Below are 19,443 nucleotides of genomic sequence, written 5' to 3' on the forward strand. Positions count from 1 at the left end.
CCCAAACGTATTGTGAGGGTCTGCTGGGAACGTCTGGCGGAATCCCCAGTCAGAAGGAGTTTCAACTCCCACCTCCGACAGAACTTTGCTCGTGTTCCGGGGGAGACAAGGGACATTGAGTCCCAGTGGACCATGTTCCGCGCCTACATTGCTGAGGCGGTCGACCGGAGCTGTGGCAGTAAGGTGGTCCGTGCCTGTCGCGGCGGCAATCCCCGAACCCGTTGGTGGACATCAACGGTGAGGGATGCCGTCAAGCTGAAGAAGGAGTCCTATTGGGCCTTTTGGCCTGTGGGACTCCTGAGGCAGCGGATGGTTACCGGCTGGCCAAGCGGAATGCAGCTTTGGTGGTCGCTGAAGCAAAAACTCGGGTATGGGAGGAGTTCGGTGAGGCCATGGAGAAAGACTTACGGACGGCTTCGAGGAATTTCTGGTCCACCATCCGGTGTCTCAGGAGGGGAAAGCAGAGCACCATCAACACTGTGTATAGTGGGGATTGCTGACCTCGACACGGGATGTTGTGAGTCAGTGGGGAGAATACTTCCAAGACCTCCTCAATTCCACTGACACACCTTCCCATGAGGAAGCAGAGTGTGGGTCTCTGAGGCGGGCTCTCCTATCTCTGGGTTTGAGGTCACCGAGGTGGTTAAAAAGCTCCTCGGTGGCAAGGCCCCAAGGGTGGATGAGATTCGCCCGGAGTTCCTAAAGGCTCTGGATGTTGTGGGGCTGTCCTGGTTGACACGCCTCTGCAACATCGCATGGACATCAGGGACAGTGCCTCTGGATTGGCAGACTGGGGTGGTGGTCCCCCTTTTTAAGAAGGGGGACCAGAGGGTGTGTTCCAACTACAGGGGATCACACTCCTCAACCTCCCTGGTAAGGTCTATTCAGGGGTGCTGGAGAGGAGGGTTCGTCGGGAAGTCGAATCTCAGATCCAGGAGGAGCAGTTGTGGTTTTCGTCCTGGCCGTGGAACAGTGGACCAGCTCTACACCCTCAGCAGGGTCCTCGAGGGTGCATGGGAGTTCGCCCAACCAGTCCACATGTGGAGAAGGCGTTCGACCGTCCTGAGTCAGGACCACGGCATGTACCATACTCCCGAAGGTACTCCTTCGGGAGTATGGGGTTCCGAACCCCCTGATATGGGCTGTTCGGTCCCCGTACGACCGGAGTCAGAGTTTGGTCTGCATATCCGGCAGTAAGTTGGACTTATTCCCGGTGAGGGTTGGACTCCGCCAAGGCTGCCCTTTGTCACCGATTCTGTTCATAACTTTTATGGACAGACTTTCGAGGCGCAGCCGAGGCGTAGAGGGGGTCTGGTTTGGTGGCCTCAGTATTGCATCTCTGCTTTTTGCAGATGATGTGCTTCTGTTGGCTTCATCAAGCCGTGAGCTCCAACTCTCACTGGAGCAGTTCGCAGCCGAGTGTGAAGCGGCTGGGATGAGAATCAGCACCTCCAAATCTGAGACCATGGTCCTTAGTCGGAAAAGGGTGGCGTGCCCTCTCCGGTCGGGGATGAGATCCTGCCCCAAGTGGAGGAGTTCAAGTATCTTGGGGTCTTGTTCACGAGTGAGGGAAGAATGGAACGGGAGATCGACAGGCGGATCGGTGCAGCGCCTGTAGGGATGCGGACTTTGTATTGGTCGATTGTGGTAAAGAAGGAGCTAAGCCGAAAGGCGAAGCTCTCAATTTACCGGTCGATCTACGTTCCTACCCTTACCTATAGTCACTATGGCTGTGGGTCGTGACCGAAAGAACAAGATCCCAGGATACAAGCGGCCGAAATGAGTTTCCTCCGCAGGGTGTCCGGGCTCTTCCTTAGAGATAGGGTGAGAAGCTCGGTCATCTGGGAGGATCTCAGAGTAGAGCCGCTGCTCCTCCACATCGAGAGAAGCCAGATGAGGTGGCTGGGGCATCTGATTCGGATGCCTCCCGGACGCCTCCCTGGTGAGGTGTTCTGGGCACGACCCACCGGGAGGAGACCCCGGGGACGACCCAGGACACGCTGGAGAGACTACGTCCTTCGGCTGGCCTGGGAACGCCTCGGGATCCCCCCGGAAGAGCTGGATGAAGTGGCTGGGGAGAGGGAAGTCTGGGCGTCCCTGCTAAAGCTACTGCCCCCAGCGATCCTGACCTCGGATAAGCGGTAGAAAATGTATGGATGGTGGATGAAATGGATAAATATCCCATTTTGTTCCCTTGGATCCTCATCAAATTGTGCTTCAAGATAAAACCTTTCTTAGAGAGCTTTCCATTAGCTATTAAGGTCCTATTAAACACACTGTCCCTCTCCTTATATGCTCTTTTAATATTTTACAAAGTCCTTGAAAAAAAATCTGTTGTGGGTGCATTATGAGATACGCACATACAGTACATTCCATGTTATCTATCAATTGCTATCTGTATATATACTGTATACCGTCTTCAGTCGGTCAGTAGTAGTGTCCTAACCTTACCTGGAAGTCATAACATCGGCCATCAAATGTCAAGTAGTGCGGGTCACCAAGGGCATGACAGGTTGCTGTGGACATGTGGACACATCTTCCATCCACACAGCGTTCCATTTCTCTGCATTTGACATCTTCACAGGGATCCTTAGGTGGTGTAGGGGGAGGGGTTCCTACAAGACACCCACAAAGTCACAGGTACAGCACTTGAACTGCCAATACAACTCAGCCATTCTATACGTTATGATTTCTTTTGGGTTACAATCTGCATTAATCTGTCGTCATGTTTGTGCGTGAATCTGTGTGGATGTGCACCTGCAGAGCAAACTCCAGCAGTTCCATACGCATACCGACGTTTGCCACCGTAGACGTAGACAGCCATATGTGTGTCACCTTCCACCGTCACATGACTCTGCCGAGCCCCCACTCCTACATTAGACCACACCCACTGTTTATCTGAAATGAAGTTATTCCACCGAGGTGACAGGCACCGTCCGTTTAGACACACTTTAACACTGGACGAGCCCTCCCTCTCAGACAGAATGGCCACAGTGCTGGAGAGCCCATCCACAGTCTCCACGGACCAGTCGGTGGACAGCTTGCAGGTGGGGGTCAGCGACATTAAAAACGGGTCATGTGGTTTATTGTCGCTAAGGAGGAGCACCATCACTTTCTTGTTGCTTTTGATGACTAGAGGATGCTTGTTGATCAGTTTCTGCAAGGTGACGAGTCCAGCTTTCTTCAGGGTCCTGTTGGTGGATAAGCCATATACTGTTTAGTTGAAGACTTTTTAAAACACGGGAAAAAAATCTATTTTGATTATTTTGAGAATAACAAAGAAAGTTCGAGTGTGTGTCACAAAAAAAGGTAAGTTAAAAAAAGCTAATGGTGGCCCAAGACCTTTGCATGACGCCTAATCTATTGAAGTGAACCCCGCATCTTCGTCGATCCTCCATTATATACTGAAAACTCACCTCTTCACAGTTTCTTGTGCTCTGACCAAAGTAAAGATCGTATTGCTTGGTGCCAAGAAAATAATTTAAAGTAAGTTGAGGAGGTTCATTTAGAGTAGTCCTTTGTTGCCATCTTGTGGTATCTCTGGAAAATTACAAACCCTTTTGGGAGGCATCAATTGCTTGTGGATTTTCGTTATTCACAGCAGAGCATTGTCACTATCCCTCACGAATAGCGTGGGTTCGTCGTGTGTCTAATTTTCAGAGTTGTCGTGCAATCTGTACCGATAGTATATTCAGTGGGACCTCGATTTACCGGACCTCGATTTAACAGACTTTGGATTTAACGGACAGAAAGAACTGTCCAAAAATAGTTTCCAGTTGTTACTAAAAACTCCCGTTGACAAAGTCTGTTCGTTCCAAATTCTGTTGTTTAAAGTATGAAGATAGCTGACAGACGTGGCACCAAAGTCGGATGTGGCGACGTTCCCACCAAAGGCAATGCATTGACACAGTACGTGGCGGCCATGATGGCAACGCACGCAGCTCACGTATCTACCTAGTCACATCTGTGCCAGTTGTTCACTGGAGCGAGCGCTCGTCGTGTAGTTACAGTACACTTGATGAGGTTGTGTATGTCATCTACTGTTTCCGGAACATGCTATTCTTGATACAGTTTACTTGTACAATTGTTTGTCCAGCCCTTCCCTTATGGCATCCAGTGGTAACAGAGGTGAAAAAAAGTAAGCCTGGGCTCATGAAAGCAGTGTTCTACCAGCGGCATGTCATTATCACCCGCTCATGCACCAGGTAAGTTTGGATGAACTTTAAAACTTTTCCGACATTTGAAGCATTATTTAATTTATTTACAATACTTTTCTATTGTACTGGTTGTTTTTAGGCCACGACAAAAAGTACAAAACAATAATTTTGGACCATGAGTGTCTTTAGGCCAGTAAAAAAAAGTGCTTCAATTTCAATTGGCTTTAATGAATGACTCCTCCCTCCCCCCCGCCCCATTAATCCCCTAAAGCAAGGTTCCACTGTGCGGCACATTTGAAACAACGTAAATAATTTGCCAATATTGAACTCAACTCTTTGTGCGTTGAACGATGACCCTTGTGCAGCGTCAGCTCAGTGTTGTCTTCAGCCGCTACTATCACCGCCCAGTTCGTGGCCCGACAGCTTCCTGTCCTGGGCACCATGTAGTCTTTACCCAAACTCGCCACAGGGGGAAGCTGTTCATAGACGTGCTCACATCCCGAACCCAATGACAGACACTGGTGACCCGCTATGACAGCCACAGGGAATTTGGATCGGATGAGGCCCGTCCAAGTGCTGTGGCTCCGTACGAGGTAGGATGCATAAGGTGCGAGGGTAAAGGTCACTGGCTTCCCACTTTTCCAACACCCCCCACCTCGTAGCCTCACATTAGCACTAGGTAAGATGGTGACGGGGTTTGGCCTGTTGCCATTGACAACAGCCAGAAGCTTGTCCATGTAACGTGAGCCTCCCTGTGGTGTGAACACTAGGTATTCTGTCCCGAGTGCTGCTGTTGGAGAAACAACCGTTCCATCTCCCGTCCTGCGGCGCCGGTTGAAAGAGACCACAGAGATTTCAGCACTCGATGAAATTCTAACTGCTGACTTTTCGGTGACCAAGTGCCGCTGCAGCTCTGCCTTGAGGGGCAGACAAACCCAACGGCTTTCACCTGCAGAGAGGGTCAGCTTCATGGAGAAGTCCACAGAAGCCACCTGCAGGTTGACAAGTTACACTACATTTGGGAAAGATTAAGGCTCAATGCTAGAACTACTGAGTGTAAAATTACACCTACACATCCAGACTTAAGAACAAAAACAATATACTTGACCAACAGATATATATATATATATATATATTATCCTAACATTTACTGTACCTATTGAACTACACTCCACCGTATTTCTGACCTGAATGTGGACAGTGGCGGGAGAGCCCATTGCTGTCAGAACCACTTGGAGTTTATGGTCTTTTCCAGAAAAGATTATATGCCAGTAACCAGGATTCTGGTAGTTGGGAAGAAATGTCGTGATGAACTCCTTTCCTGTCGAACACCCGTGACATACTGGAGAGGCACATGAGCGTTATTACACAATAATTATTGACACGTTGATTTTTTTTTTTTTTTTTTTTTTACTGGCTTCCTACATTAATACCTGGCAATAGTGTAGCAGCAGCCAAACAAATGAGAAGATGTAATTCCATGGCTGAGAAATGAAACATGAAAACGGTCAGAGACATGTAAAAAATCAATTACAACAACCTTTAAAACCAGCAAACACATAGTTTACATTTGTTTTGCTGAAAATGGTTCAACTCTGCTATATTTGTTTTGAATGTCGTGAAGCTCGTTTTGCATTCGGTGTGCATTCTGAAACGACAAATGATGTCCATAAGTGGGTGGCATATAACCCGTGTTAAAACACTGTGGCAGCACAGTGGACAAGTGGCTGACACATCAAGCCTCAGGGTGGCTTCCTCCTGTACACAATTTTTTCATACGACAATATACTGTATCTACAGAGACCATGTTAGGCAAATGCCACACACACGCACGTTCTCATTAGCTCAAAACTATTGGAATATTTATGTTTTAACTCCATATAACGATAATAACCGAAACAGCATGCACATGCACAATCATAGCTGTAAATGAATCGCGGGTGTAAATTTGGTAACTCACAAGTGTGTAAGGCATAGCACAACTATTGCAGTGTAGAAAGAGATTTGCCATTAAATATGGACAAATCAGCTATTTTATTGTAAAGCTCTGTACGCTTAGATATTTCCCATTTTCCACCAGCAGTTACTATAAATGCAACACTTGTAGACGTTTTGGAGAGATGAGTAGTTTAGCACACAGCCATGGCCTATTTTGTGACAATCAAAAATGCCATTACAATTAATGGAGTCAGGACAGAAAATTATTTTTAAATGATGCAATTTTGTGCATGCATTGATGTATTGTATGCTTTTTAACAAGCATTTGTGAGTCTAAATAATGCACAAATCCCTTAACTCAGTCGCCAGTTAAATGTTGTACACATTTACACATCAGTACAATCATGTAATACACAATAATACAGTTGCTGACTTGATATTTGTCAAAAAACATATTTTAATTTCCAAAACAAGCAAGACAAACAGGGACCATGGAGGAAAAAGCTAAATTAACAAAGTCAAAAAATCTAAAAATAAAGTTAAAAACAAAAAACAAAAAACAACAAAAACCAAACACTAGGGAACAAAGAACTCACCACTCCTAAAACATAAAAATATTTTATCGCGTAAAACAGTTGATTGGCTCAGTCTGAGTCATGCTCAATAAAAGAGGATAGAGTTTGTACCCTACATAATGAATGGCATGGCAAGATCAGTCTCGAAATGTTGCTTTTATCTCATCTTTTGGAAAAGAGCGCTTCCTACGCGGGGCTAGAGGATCACTTTAAGCGTAAAAGAGAAATACTCTACTCAGGATTCAAATCCTTATTATTAAAGTTCACTGTCACTATAATTAGAAGAAGATGCATCATTACTATACCTGCAGCTGGCCATGGATTGCGTATCAGGAGAAGTCGAGGACGGACACTTATATAAGGGACATTGCGAGGGAAAGACAAAGATGTGTACAGAGAAAATTAACATGCCGTGAAGGCTGAACAAAAAGTATATTGGAGGAGAATGGTGTGATATTGTTGCGCTATGGTTAGGAACAAAAGGAAAGGTGGAGCCCGTTCAAGCAAGCAAGTCAGTCATCCAGTCATGATGAACACAAGATGTTATTTTAATATAAAATCATTAACATCTTACTTGCATTCATTCCATCCATCCATTTTCTTTCCCATTAACCTCATTCGGCTCACGCCCATCTTACCTGACTTTGGTTCAAGAAACGGTGTACACACTGGACTGGGTGCATACAAAAGGATAAATGTGCACAAGAAATATAGGAAATAAACAGATTAATGCGCCTCCCTGCATTGCATATGCATCATTGCACGTAAGTCAAAGGGCACTTGGACATAATGATGTCAGGAGTTCATATCCTGTAAGTAAAGGTAAGCATAACAGCAATACGCCCGGTTGACAGAGACATAAAACTGCATGGTGATATTAAACTCAGTGTATTTAGGTATTATTTAACCAGTCATGGTTGGCTAATGTTGCATGCTTACAGTAACACCCTTCCTTGGGATTGAGAGGTGGCATACACCCTTGACTGATCACCAGTCAGTCATAGGACTGTCCATTACTGGAGACAATCCTTCACAATCACATTCACACACCTACGGGCAATTTAGATTCAGTTAACCTAACATTCATGTTTTTGGACTGTGCGAGGAAGCCGAAGTACCTGTTACATAACACAGAAAACATGTTGACTCCACACAGAAGTGAGAAGAGCAGCGAAACCTCTTCTCAGAAAACCAGAACGGTCCAGTTGCGATCGATTCAATGCCCTGACAATGAAATGACCCGAATGAATGAGAATATTGACAGACTTGCACACAAACCATGATTATGATTAACCATAACCACCTTTAATCTCCCCATAATATATCATAATAACTTATTTATAATTTAGCACTATCAACTATATAATTGTGTTTAGCAATAAACAGCAGTGACTCGCAATGGGGCAGCGGCAATGGAGATTCTTAAAACAATATGTACTGAAGGTGGACATGGCTGAGCTCATTAATAGTGTACACAAGGATATCCATACTACTAATATGCGCTTTAGTGGCACGTTAGTTGAGCAAATGTGTACTGTACTGGCTTTTTTTCACACAAAAAAAAAATAATGTAAAAAAAAAAAAGTTGGAGTTGTGTACGTATTAGCTACACGACGGGCTAAGGTAGGCATTTGTGAATTTTTTTCATAAAATTCTGACTGTGGCTTGTGTTTTAAACAGTGGCATTCCGGGCATGTTCTTTCCTAAAACAATTTGGTGACACATCTAACGTATGAGTTGAATTTACTCAATAAGACTTACGGTATATCTTACAGTATATGAGTCACATTATACAGCGGCTGAAATAAGTATTTAACACGTCACCATTTTTCGCACTAAATATACTTCTAAAGGTGCTATTGACCTGAAGATTTCACGTGATGATGGGAACAACCCGAGTAATCCATACATAGAAAGAAAGTAGAAAAAAATGAGCTCAGAAATTAAGTTTTGTGTAAAAATGTGAAATGACGTAGGAAAAAGTATTGAACACACAAAGAAAGGAAAGTGCAAAAAGGCATGGAAAGCCAAGACAACACCTAAAATCGATCAATAATCAAACAGCAATCCAGCCCCTTGTCAGTGCAAATGAATATCAGCTGATTCAGTCCTAATTCCTGGCCTACAAAAATGTCTCATTGCCAAGGTGTGAGTCAAGACACATCTCATGATAGATAAGAACAGAGAGCTGTCTCAAGACCATCATAAACCTATTGTTGGAGAACATAACGATGGCATTGGGTTTGGGTGCATATCTGAGCTTCTGACCTTTCCAGGGAGCACGGTTTGGGCCATAATCCGTAAATCGAAACCCAATCATACCACCATAAATTTGCCTCGATCTGGTTCTCCTTGCAAGATTTATGACAGAGGAGTGCAAAGAATAATAAGCAAAGTTGTCCAAGAGTCAAGGGCCACCTGTGGAGAGCTTCAAAAAGACCTGGAATTAGCAGGTACTGTTGTCACAAGGGAAAATAGTGAGTAATGTACTGCCCTGCCATGGCCTGTATGCACACTCACCATGCAAGACCCCATTGCTGAAAAAAGGCATGTCAAAGCGCATTTAAAGTTTGCTGAACAACATTTGGACAAGCCAGTTAAAGACTGTGAGAATATAGTCTGGTTTGATGAGCGCAAAATAGAATTGTCTGGACGCCATAATACACACCACGTTCGCAGGAGAAGTGGCACTGCACATCATGCTAAAAACAGCTTACCGACAGTGAAGATCGGAGGTGGGAACATGATGGTGTGGGGCTGCTTTTTAGCAAATGGTACTGGTAAACTTCACATGATTGAAGGAAGGATGAATGGGCCTAGTCGTTCTACTAGTGCTCTTGTTTTACTTGTTTTAGTAAAATATAAATAGGACTGGGACAACATGAAACAGATATTTGAGCATTAATTCAATATTCTTGACAGCCATCTTAACATCCATGTAATAGTAAGCTCTATGTCCTCACTCATCAGACAAATTTGGCATACTAGTCAGACAAGTAAATGTTACTAGTAAGGCAAAACAGTGCACTTAGTTGAGAAATGTGTTCTTCTAGCACTCCCAGTGACATTATAATATCTAATTCTCCTACTACTATGGCAAAGTTGTCGTACTAGTGTGCAGAAAAGTCACACAGTGGTGGAAAACAGTAGCGGACTTTTTTTTTTTTTTTTTACTAATAAGAGACAGTCGTTCTACGAGTGCAGTGAATTCTCTTACTATTGAGGACAAAGTGCATACTGGTACATGAACCTTAAGCTGGAAATCTGATATATCGAAGAAATGCTCAAACGGCTTTCCATAGGAGACTCAATGAAGTGACACAAAGTGATCCTGGCTGAAAGGTGTGGTGTGCAACCAACACACCGCTGTAAATGTCCAAATCATCTGAGCTTGATGATACTTTTTTATGGAGCCTGCTCAATGACAACACAGGCAATCAATGTAGTAGAACAAGATTTGTACAAGATGTCTGTACAATGATCTTTTCCACACATGCTTCAAATAGCGTTTCCTGCCTGCCTGAACCCTGCACCTGGATCTCTTCGACCCTCTCCGAACAGGAGCCTTCACCTCCAGCCACAGCCGTATTCACCAGAAAACAATAAATATCACTGCATCATTACCTCATATATGCACCTTGGTCCTCTACTCAATCGTAGCTGTAATAGTACAATCTGGCCAACATTAACCCAGTAGATAAAGAACCCGTTCTTCAGACCCTCGTCGGACATGGTTTACTTTTCTATCAGTATGACCAAATGTTGAGCATAATGTTGGGACAGGTACGGGATTCCTCTCAAACCCTCAGTCTCACTTCTACCGCTACGCCATTCTGCTGGTCTGAGGAAGCTGACTTCGCCTTACATGATCTCAAGAGTTGTTTTTCATTTACCCCTGTGCTTGTTGATAGACAGTGATAGAAGGGAACAAAACTGCTTTACCTGGTGCTACCAAGGTAACCTTTACGTCTAGGTTGGTCTCAATTATTTGGAAGACCTCACATCTACTCAGCCAAGTGCCACCACTTACTGCAGAGCTGGTTGCTTCCTGGTTCCTGCCTGCTACTTCATCGATCTGCTGGAAAATACATCCATCCATCCATCCATCCATCCATCCGCAATACCATTTATCGTGTTCAGGGTTGTGGGGTGCTGGAGCCTTCCCCAGCTGACTTTGGGCGAAAAGCAAACTACACCCTAAACTGGTCGCCAATCAGTTGGAGGGCACACACAGACAGGACAACCATTCACACTCACACACACACACACCATCGCTGAACCCACGCTGCCTGCACTGAAGTCAGGCGAATGTACCACTACACCATCAGTGACTCTACTGGAAAATAGCTGTGTACAGTATATCTGAGACAGATTTTTGGAAGTGTGATCCCACTTTTACTTCATATAATTTTGAGAGGAGCCCAGTTGGGGTTCATTGAGCTATGGCGCCTTGCATTGGTCTGCCAGTCATCATTGTGTTAGTTGGTTGGTTAATTTGATGACCTCGTAGAGTCAAATCCTGTGTTTGCATATCCACCCAATTTAATGGTACTTATTTATTGCCCTTTGCTTGATCTCATTATTCCCATTACTAAATTCATGTGTTCCCCCCTACAAACATAGTCAGCACACAAGATCTTAAATATACTGGTTTCCTACAGTTAAATGTTGCGACCACCGAACGGCTCGAAAATATCAAAAAATTCTAAACAAAAAAAAAAAAAAAAAGGTGTTTCCCCCACTAACATACATGTATATATATTTTTTTTAAAAATCTGGTTTTGAAACAATTTATTCACTAATTATGGTACAAAATAAGTATTTGATCTCCTACAAATAAGCAAGATTTCTGGCTCTCACAGACGTGTAATTTCTTCTTTAAGAGGCTCCTCTGTCCTCCACTCGTTACCTGTATTAATGGCATCTGTTTGAACTCATCAGTATAAAAGACACCTGTGCACAACCTCAAACAGTCACACTCCAAACTCCACTATGGCCAAGACCAAAGAGCTGTCAAAGGACACCAGAAACAAAATTGTAGACCTGCACCAGGCTGGGAAGACAATCTGAATTTGGTAAGCAACTTGGTATGAACAAATCAACTGTGGGAGCAATTATTAGAACATGGAAAACATACAAGACCACTGATAATCTCCCTCAATCTGGGGCTCCATGTAAAATCACACCCCGTGGGGTCAAACTGATCACAAGAACGATGAGCAAAAATCCCAGAACCACACGAAGGGACCTACTTACCATCAGTAACACACTAAGCTGCCAGGGACTCAAATCCTGCAGTGCGAAACGTGTCCTCCTACTTAAGACAGTACATGTCCAGGCCCATCTGAAGTTTGCTAGAGAACATTTGGATAATCTAGAAGAGGCTTGGGAGAATGTCATATGGTCAGATGAAACCAAAATTGAACTTTTTTTGGTAAAAACTCAACTCGTCGTGTTTGGAGGAGAAAGAATGCTGAGTTGCATCCAAAGAACACCATACCGACTGCGAAGCATGGGGGTAGAAACATCATGCTTTGGGCCTGTTTTTCCTGCAAAGGGACCAGGACAACTGATCTGTGGAAAGGAAACAATGACTGGGGCCATGTATCGTGAGATTTTGAGTGAAATCTCCTTCCATCAGCAAGGGCATTGAAGATGAAACGCGGCTGGGTCTTTCAGCATGACAATGATCCCAAACACACCGCCCGGGGAACGAAGGAGTGGCTTCATACACACACACACACACACACACACACACACACATAAGGGATGAGTGATAATTATTGGACAGATAATGCATCAAATATCGTTAGGGTTAGTGGGAAACAGCGTCGCCACACACATACACCCACATACTTATTTTCCCATATGGAAGCAGTAGGCGTGTTCTACCGCCACTATTTTTCAGACAAATGTTTACCAGCAAAATACGATGCGATTGCCGCAGTCAAATCTGAAATCTCAGGTCCAAGCCAATCTTCATCGCAGCCCCACCTTGTGCGCTGCCAGCTGCCGTGGCGCTGCGCCAGCACATAGACTACGAGTGGGTTAGTCAACGCTGGACTGCGCTGTGCTATGAGCAGTGAGGAAAATGCCTATAAATTTTGCATTGCATGACAGCTGTTGAACAGAACATATTAAAAAAAAAAAAAAAAGCAACAGCACACAAACTAGATTGAAATATTTAATGTTCAGATGATGCATAAAAATCAAATAATACATAAAAATATTTAATTGCATTAAAACTAATGCACAGAGACATTGACAGCTTCCCTTTGAAGCTAGAAAATATACATTCAATGCATAATTGAATGTATTAAAATTCTACCATGGGACTTTACACTACAATTGTACAACAAATACAGACCTACTATGTACATGCAGGAGCCGTGTTACTGAACAATCCTAATAGACTTACTTCCACGTGAAATTTAAATTAGTTTAACAGTGGAGAGGGTTCATTGCTATCACGGCTCCATCCCATTTGGGACTACTGAGCCAGGAGTGTGATGACTTTGTTGATGATAACTGGAACAGGAACCAAGAACATAATATAGTAATTCATTACATTAATACAGGTAATACATAGGTTTCTTGATAAACCGAAGACATCAAATTGAGTAAAGAGCTAAATATTGATTTCAAATTTGACAATTCAGTACAGATATTGCTGCTATTTGAAACGTATTATTCAGGTGTGATAGCAAACCATACCAGTGTTGGGCCCAAGGTGTTTATCTTTAGAATACCTTGAAATACAAATCCATCCATCCTTTTTCCCGTACAGCTTGTCCTCACTAGGGTCGCTGGCGTGCTGGAGCCTATCCCAGTTAACTTCAGGCGAGAGGCAGGGTGCACCCTGAACTGGTTGCCAGCCAATCGCAAGGCACATGCAAACAACCATTCGCACTCACATTCACACCTACGGGCGATTTAGAGTCTTCAATCAACGTACCACGCATGTTTTTGAGATGTGGGAGGAAACCGGAGTACCCAAAGAAAACCCACGTAGGCACCTCAGAAATGTGAGAAGGATGTGCTAACCAGTCAGCCACCGTAAATACAAATCAGTAGAGATTTAATAACTGTAAACTACTTTTTTGAAATTGAAACTACAGACACAATGAGTACAGTACTCCAGACATATACAGTACAGGAAGTCCTCGAGTTACGACGTACTCGACCTACGACGCCCTTGCCTCGTCCGCCACTTTGTCCCCAGCACGATTGTGGCCAGTAGAACCTGCACATGCTTCCTCGGAGCAGTAATGGTAAGTACAGAATCTTGTTTTTTTATTTTGATGTATATATGAAATCCGACTTATGCAGAAATCCGGGTTACGTCGCCAGCGTAGGAACGGAACTCGTTCGTAAATCGAGGACTTCCTGTATATGCCTAAATTATGCCTTGATGATTTGCCTTGGCCTTTACTGGTTAACTAAAAAGTGACACTACAGCATTGTCTTAGAATTCTGAATTAGTCATGAGCAGGAAATGACTTTCATGTCGTGAAATTGAATGGGGGGGGGGAAACAGGCGGAATGGACAAAAAAAAACCCAGGTGGAACAGTACACGACTCGTTGGCACATCTGCCTCACAGTTCTGAGGACCCGGGTTCAAATTCGGCCTCGCCTGTGTGGACTTTGCATGTTCTCCCCATGCCTGCGGGGGTTTTATCCAGGTACTCCAGTTTCCTCCCACCTCCCAAAAACATGCATGGTAGGTATGAATGTGAGTGTGAATGGTTGTTTGTTTATATGTGCCCTGCGATTGGCTGGCGAACAGTTCAGGGTGTATGTACCCCACCTCTCGCCCAGAGTCAGCTGGGATTGGCTCCAGCACCCCCTGCGACCCTAGTGAGGATAAGCGGTACGGAAGATGAATGAATGAAGGGGGGGGGGGGGGGGGAAGACAATTAAAGACCATTTACAGTTGGGCTAAACACAAATACTGTCACACCATGTATTTTTTCCCCCCCAAGTCCCCTTATGCCGTTCCTCACATTAATTTCAATTCAACTGCTTAAATGAGCATCAAAACTGAGTATCATACTAGTCTTCCTCTTCCTCCTCATCCCCCCCAAAGGACAAAAGGCTGCTGTTTTTCACTTTTTTCCCAGAATTCACATCCTTCTTCTCTTCTTTCTTTACTGCATCCCTCTTCTTTTTGCTGGAGCTGGCAGTTATTCCTTGAAATTTGTCAGTGGAGGAGCGCTTAGCTGGTTTCTTGAACAGGATTTTACCATCTGAGGGAGGTTCGTCGCCTGTGAGCCATATGGGTGTGTGGTTCATTAGAACAGGTCTTTCAAAATCACCCAATTACAAAATGAAATAAAAGCAATTTACAGTGGAACCCTAAAAGTCCAACGCGTCTAAATTAGGAGACCTTTCCAGAATTAAACATCGCATCCCATTCTCGATACACTTTTTACCGCTCCTGCAATGAATGTTAAAAAGCGGAATGCATGAAGCCAGCTGCCTTCAGAAAGCCTGCCTTCTGTGTTCGTGCCAACTATGTCAAGCAACACCAACGTTTGGGTATTTGTACTTTATTGTAGATTTCTTTAGTCTTATAATACTTGATTTATTTTCTATTAGTATAAAAGCTAAGAATGTAAAAAAACAAAACTATTTACAACATTTCCTGTACAGTTAGTTAAGATTTTATTATGGTGACTCTTTGATCCTGTAACAGTATTTGTTTTTCACTTAGCATTAACTAAAGTGGGGATTATTATTTAGTTTTTACATTACAAACACATAAGTATCCCTGCACATATTGTAGTTGGATACGGTACGGTATGATAAGATTCCACTGTATCAACTCATACAAGTTAAAAACAAAATGTGTAATGTGTAAACGTGTTATCTGGGATATACTTATTTCAGCCCACACTTCTAATAATAATAATAATTACTTTTTTTCAATGCTTACCTTTCTCTGTATCTCCCTTAGGGTTTATTCCTTCCTTGAGATGTTTAACTTCCTCTGACGTCAGGTCTCCATCTTTAACAATAACAACTTGCGGTAACTCATCTTCTCGATCACTGCCACTGTCATCATCCAGTGCCGGCATCTCCTGACGCTGCACGGGTCATATAATATATAGCACATATGTACACTCTTACTTAAGAAATTCAAACAGTCTTGTCAGACCGCACTACATTGTACATATACAGGCGTATTATTATTGTAAATATATTCAATAGCCGCCTCCTTGTGGCCAAGTGTGAAGTGAGGACTCTATATTCATTACTTTTAATTATTTACGAAGCGAGAGATTGCAATTGCACAGTCCGTGTGATGTTCAAAACGTTTCAAACTAACCGCATCCTGACCGCTACCGTCCATGATTCACATTAGCCAAACCACAAAACACAACTGTATACCACTTACCTTTGTGTCAACAGTCGGCCCTTCTTTGTAGCCAACGTCATTTTTAAACTTTTTTAAAAAGGAGGGTTCCGCTGGTTTCACCCAGGACACACCGTTACCTTTGCTTTTATTCATCACGGGGCAACAAGACACGAGTAAACCTGGAAAATAAGCTAAAGTGTTGTTTCAACGCAGGATCTCAAACAGGCGCAAAAATAATACGTCATTAAAATGCGCCCAACATGTCACATGACCCTTGGTAGCTACTGCAATTGGTAGAAGTGAGGCTCAAGAGGCTCCTGGCAAAGACAAAGTTTACGAACACGGGACCCTGATCACGTATTTTTTCTTCAAAATAACATATAAAATCGGCAACATTTTCTGTAAATATTTGGAACCCATGATTTAAAAAAAAAACATTTTGTCCTAAAAATTGTATTTGTATTCGTTTGAACTCAAAACAAAATATGTTACTCTCTATTGTATCACATTTACGTATAATTCACTTTAACTTCGAAAATGAGCAACTGCCGGTTTATTCAGCATCTGCTTTGAACGCGATAAATTCCCGAGCACTGTAAATGGAACACGATAACTGTAACGCGCTCCACCTGCTTCAGGCATGGTGATATCGGGTTCTATTTACGCATTGCTAGCGGGTTGTTTGGGTGCTGCCGCCTCCTTATCGGCTAAACTTACTCTCGGTGCAGACTACCTGAAGGAAATGTGTGAAATCGGGCTGAGCAGCACGTTGGACGCACAACACTATGGACCTAGTGTGTGTCACTGGGTGAGACAAACTTTGAATAACTCACTCGAAAATGGGGAAAGTTCGCCCAAGAGTGAGGCGACAGCAACGATAGCAAAACTGTATTGGGTACCGAGTTGGAAAATGCTTGATGGTCATGTACTCGTTGATGAGAAATCAAGTTTCACTTTCTTTGTTGTCTTGCCGACGATCTTAGCATAGTATATATATTATTCCTGCCAAGGAACTATGTTGAAGTAAGTTGAGGCACTTTGTGCCATCTATCGGCAATTATAAAACTTCTTAGAGGGGCAACAATTACTGGCGAAATTTCACGATTCACACTGTACAGTGAGTACAGAAAGTATTCAGACCCCCTAAAAATGTTCACTCTTTATTTTGCAGCCATTTTCAAAAATCATTGAAGCCCCCCCCCCCCCCCATCTCAATGTACACACAGCAAACGTAAACAAAAAATAATCACTGTGGCTGAGCTCCAGAGATGCAGTCGGGAGATGGGAGAAAGTTCTAGAAAGTCAACCATCACTGCAGCCCTCCACCAGTCAGGGCTTTATGGCAGAGTGGTCCGACGGAAGCCTCTGCTCAGTGCAAGACACAGGAAAGCCTGCAAGGAGTTTGCTAGAAAACACCAGAAGGTCTCAAAGATGGTGAGAAATAAAATTCTCTGGTCTGATGAGACCAAGATAGAACTTTTTGCCTTAATTCTTAGTGGTATGTGTGGAGAAAACCAGGCAGTGCTCATCATCTGTCCAATACAGTCCCAACAGTGAAGCATGGTGGTGGTGGCAGCATCATGCTGTGGGGATGTTTTTCAGCTGCAGGGACAGGACGACCGGTTGCAATCGAAGGAAAGATGAATGCGGCCAAGTACAGGGATATCCTGGACAAAAACCTTCTCCAGAGTGCTCAGGGCCTCAGACTGAGCCGAAGGTTCACCTTCCAACAAGACAATGACCCTAAGCACACAGCATTTAATGAATAAGTGGCTTCTGAACAACTCTGTGACTGTTCTTGAAAGGCCCAGTCAGAGCCCTGACTTAAACCCAATTGAGCAATCCAGGTGTGAAAAACTTCATCATCATTCCCAAAAAGACTCATGGCTGTATTAGCTCAAAAGGGTGCTTCTACTAAATACCAAGCAAAGTGTCTGAATACTTATGGCTGTGTTTCATTTTTCTTTTTTAATAAATCTGCAACAATGTTTTTTTCCCCCTGTCAATATGGGGTGCTGTCTGGACATTAATGAGGGGGGAAAATAACTTCAATGATTTTAGCAAATGGCTGCAATATAACAGTGACAAATTGAAGGCGGTCTGAATACTTTCTGTACCCAGTGTCTGTATATTACTTTTTTTCCCCCAACATTGTGATTTTTAAAACCATACATATACCCTAATCTAGTTTGTCATGCATGTCAATGGCTTTTGTGAAAGGTGTGTGAGAAAAATAAGAGTGAGACGTTCGCTCCACTGGAACTACAAAAAAACCCGCTTGTGACGCTTTCCAACTTTCAAACGAATTCCGAAGTCCCTCGTAAACCGAAAACGCCCCTAATATGTGTCATAACAATGTTTGCAGCTCCACATCCCCCTGCGTCTGCTGTGCATCGGCCTGATGTTCCTCTGCAATGCTGTCATGTGGACCTTCTTCTCCAAAGCTCTTCGCTACAGCTCTTCATCAGCACGAGCCACTGCTACCTCTAGTGTGGGCAACTTTATTGCGTCGGTAAGCTGTCCCAAACTCTCTCTGGGTGCAAAAATACAGTGAATGAAACAAAATACTCATTTTACTATTATTTGTGCATTTAGGCCATACTGGGGAACCTTATTTTTGGAGAGTGTCAAGCAGTTCTGTGGTGGGTGGGCATCTCTCTGACGCTATGTGGGCTGCTGTTGCTTCATGGATCCACGCCTCAGGCGCTGCCACAGAAAGAAGGCAAAACGGACTAGTTGTATGATTATATTATAAATATCTTTATTGTTACTTGTCGCGAGTGGGTAAATAGGAATTTGCTACCAAAGATTTGACGTTCATAAATCTGTCATTATTCTGTCCTCAGGGTCATTTGATGAAGATTAAAAGTAAATATTTTAATGTTCATTTGTATTGACAGTCATTTATTTTTTGTGTGATTGTGTAACGTGTTAATTGTGTGCATACTTTGCACACTTGGATAAAGCCAAACAAAGCTAGGTGGGAAGAGCATTTATGGCGACACCTGAAAAGAAAACAAATGGCTTAAAGAATAAAGTCATAAAATTATGACTATAAAGTTGTAATGGACTTGTAATTTTACGAGAATTATAACTGAATTTTACATTTTTTTCTTTGTTTATATAAAACATTAGAAATATTACAGCTTTTAACGTTCCAACTTTATCCTTGCAACATGAAAAGCTTTTTAATTGTACTTTCTTTTGTATTGATGAAAATGCGCATTTTCAGTTTAGAAGACCATGAAGATGGTGTAAAAAAATTAAGTACTTAGTGACTTGTAGCTGGGTGTTTTTTTTTTCTGACCTCCTGTAGGTCAGAAAAAAACGTATGAAACTTTGACATGTATAATAATGTTGTTCACGTAAGATATTTTTAATGCTTTCACTGGATTAAATGATTTAATATACAAA

At 43.2% G+C, this 19,443-nt stretch overlaps 3 protein-coding genes across 3 annotated transcripts in view; 1 reads left to right on the forward strand and 2 right to left on the reverse strand.

Annotated features, from left to right (window-relative positions):
* LOC133401912 (IgGFc-binding protein-like) overlaps positions 1-9,415 on the reverse strand; it is a 51,467-nt gene extending 42,052 nt beyond the window's left edge. Inside the window, exons 1-5 of the mRNA XM_061675442.1 lie at positions 9,388-9,415; positions 5,345-5,478; positions 4,491-5,149; positions 2,758-3,191; positions 2,452-2,615 (exon numbers count right to left, since the gene is read on the reverse strand). Of these exons, the coding sequence (XP_061531426.1) occupies positions 2,452-2,615; positions 2,758-3,191; positions 4,491-5,149; positions 5,345-5,478; positions 9,388-9,415 (1,419 nt within the window). The remainder of the gene's footprint in view (positions 1-2,451; positions 2,616-2,757; positions 3,192-4,490; positions 5,150-5,344; positions 5,479-9,387) is intronic.
* Positions 9,416-12,841: 3,426 nt separating this feature from the next.
* kiaa1143 (KIAA1143 ortholog) lies at positions 12,842-16,292 on the reverse strand. Its single transcript, XM_061673692.1, has 3 exons — positions 16,069-16,292; positions 15,607-15,757; positions 12,842-14,935 (listed from the first exon to the last, which is right to left on the reverse strand). The coding sequence occupies exons 1-3, from the start codon at positions 16,180-16,182 to the stop codon at positions 14,724-14,726; spliced, it is 477 nt and encodes a 158-aa protein (XP_061529676.1). The 5' UTR covers positions 16,183-16,292; the 3' UTR covers positions 12,842-14,723.
* A 52-nt stretch (positions 16,293-16,344) lies between these two features.
* Positions 16,345-19,416, forward strand: LOC133401129 (transmembrane protein 42-like). The gene is made up of 3 exons (XM_061673693.1): positions 16,345-16,837; positions 18,395-18,541; positions 18,625-19,416. The coding sequence occupies exons 1-3, from the start codon at positions 16,670-16,672 to the stop codon at positions 18,763-18,765; spliced, it is 456 nt and encodes a 151-aa protein (XP_061529677.1). The 5' UTR covers positions 16,345-16,669; the 3' UTR covers positions 18,766-19,416.
* Positions 19,417-19,443: the final 27 nt, after the last annotated feature.

This window comes from Phycodurus eques, chromosome 4 (assembly GCF_024500275.1).
Source record: "Phycodurus eques isolate BA_2022a chromosome 4, UOR_Pequ_1.1, whole genome shotgun sequence".
Lineage (NCBI taxonomy): Eukaryota > Metazoa > Chordata > Actinopteri > Syngnathiformes > Syngnathidae > Phycodurus > Phycodurus eques.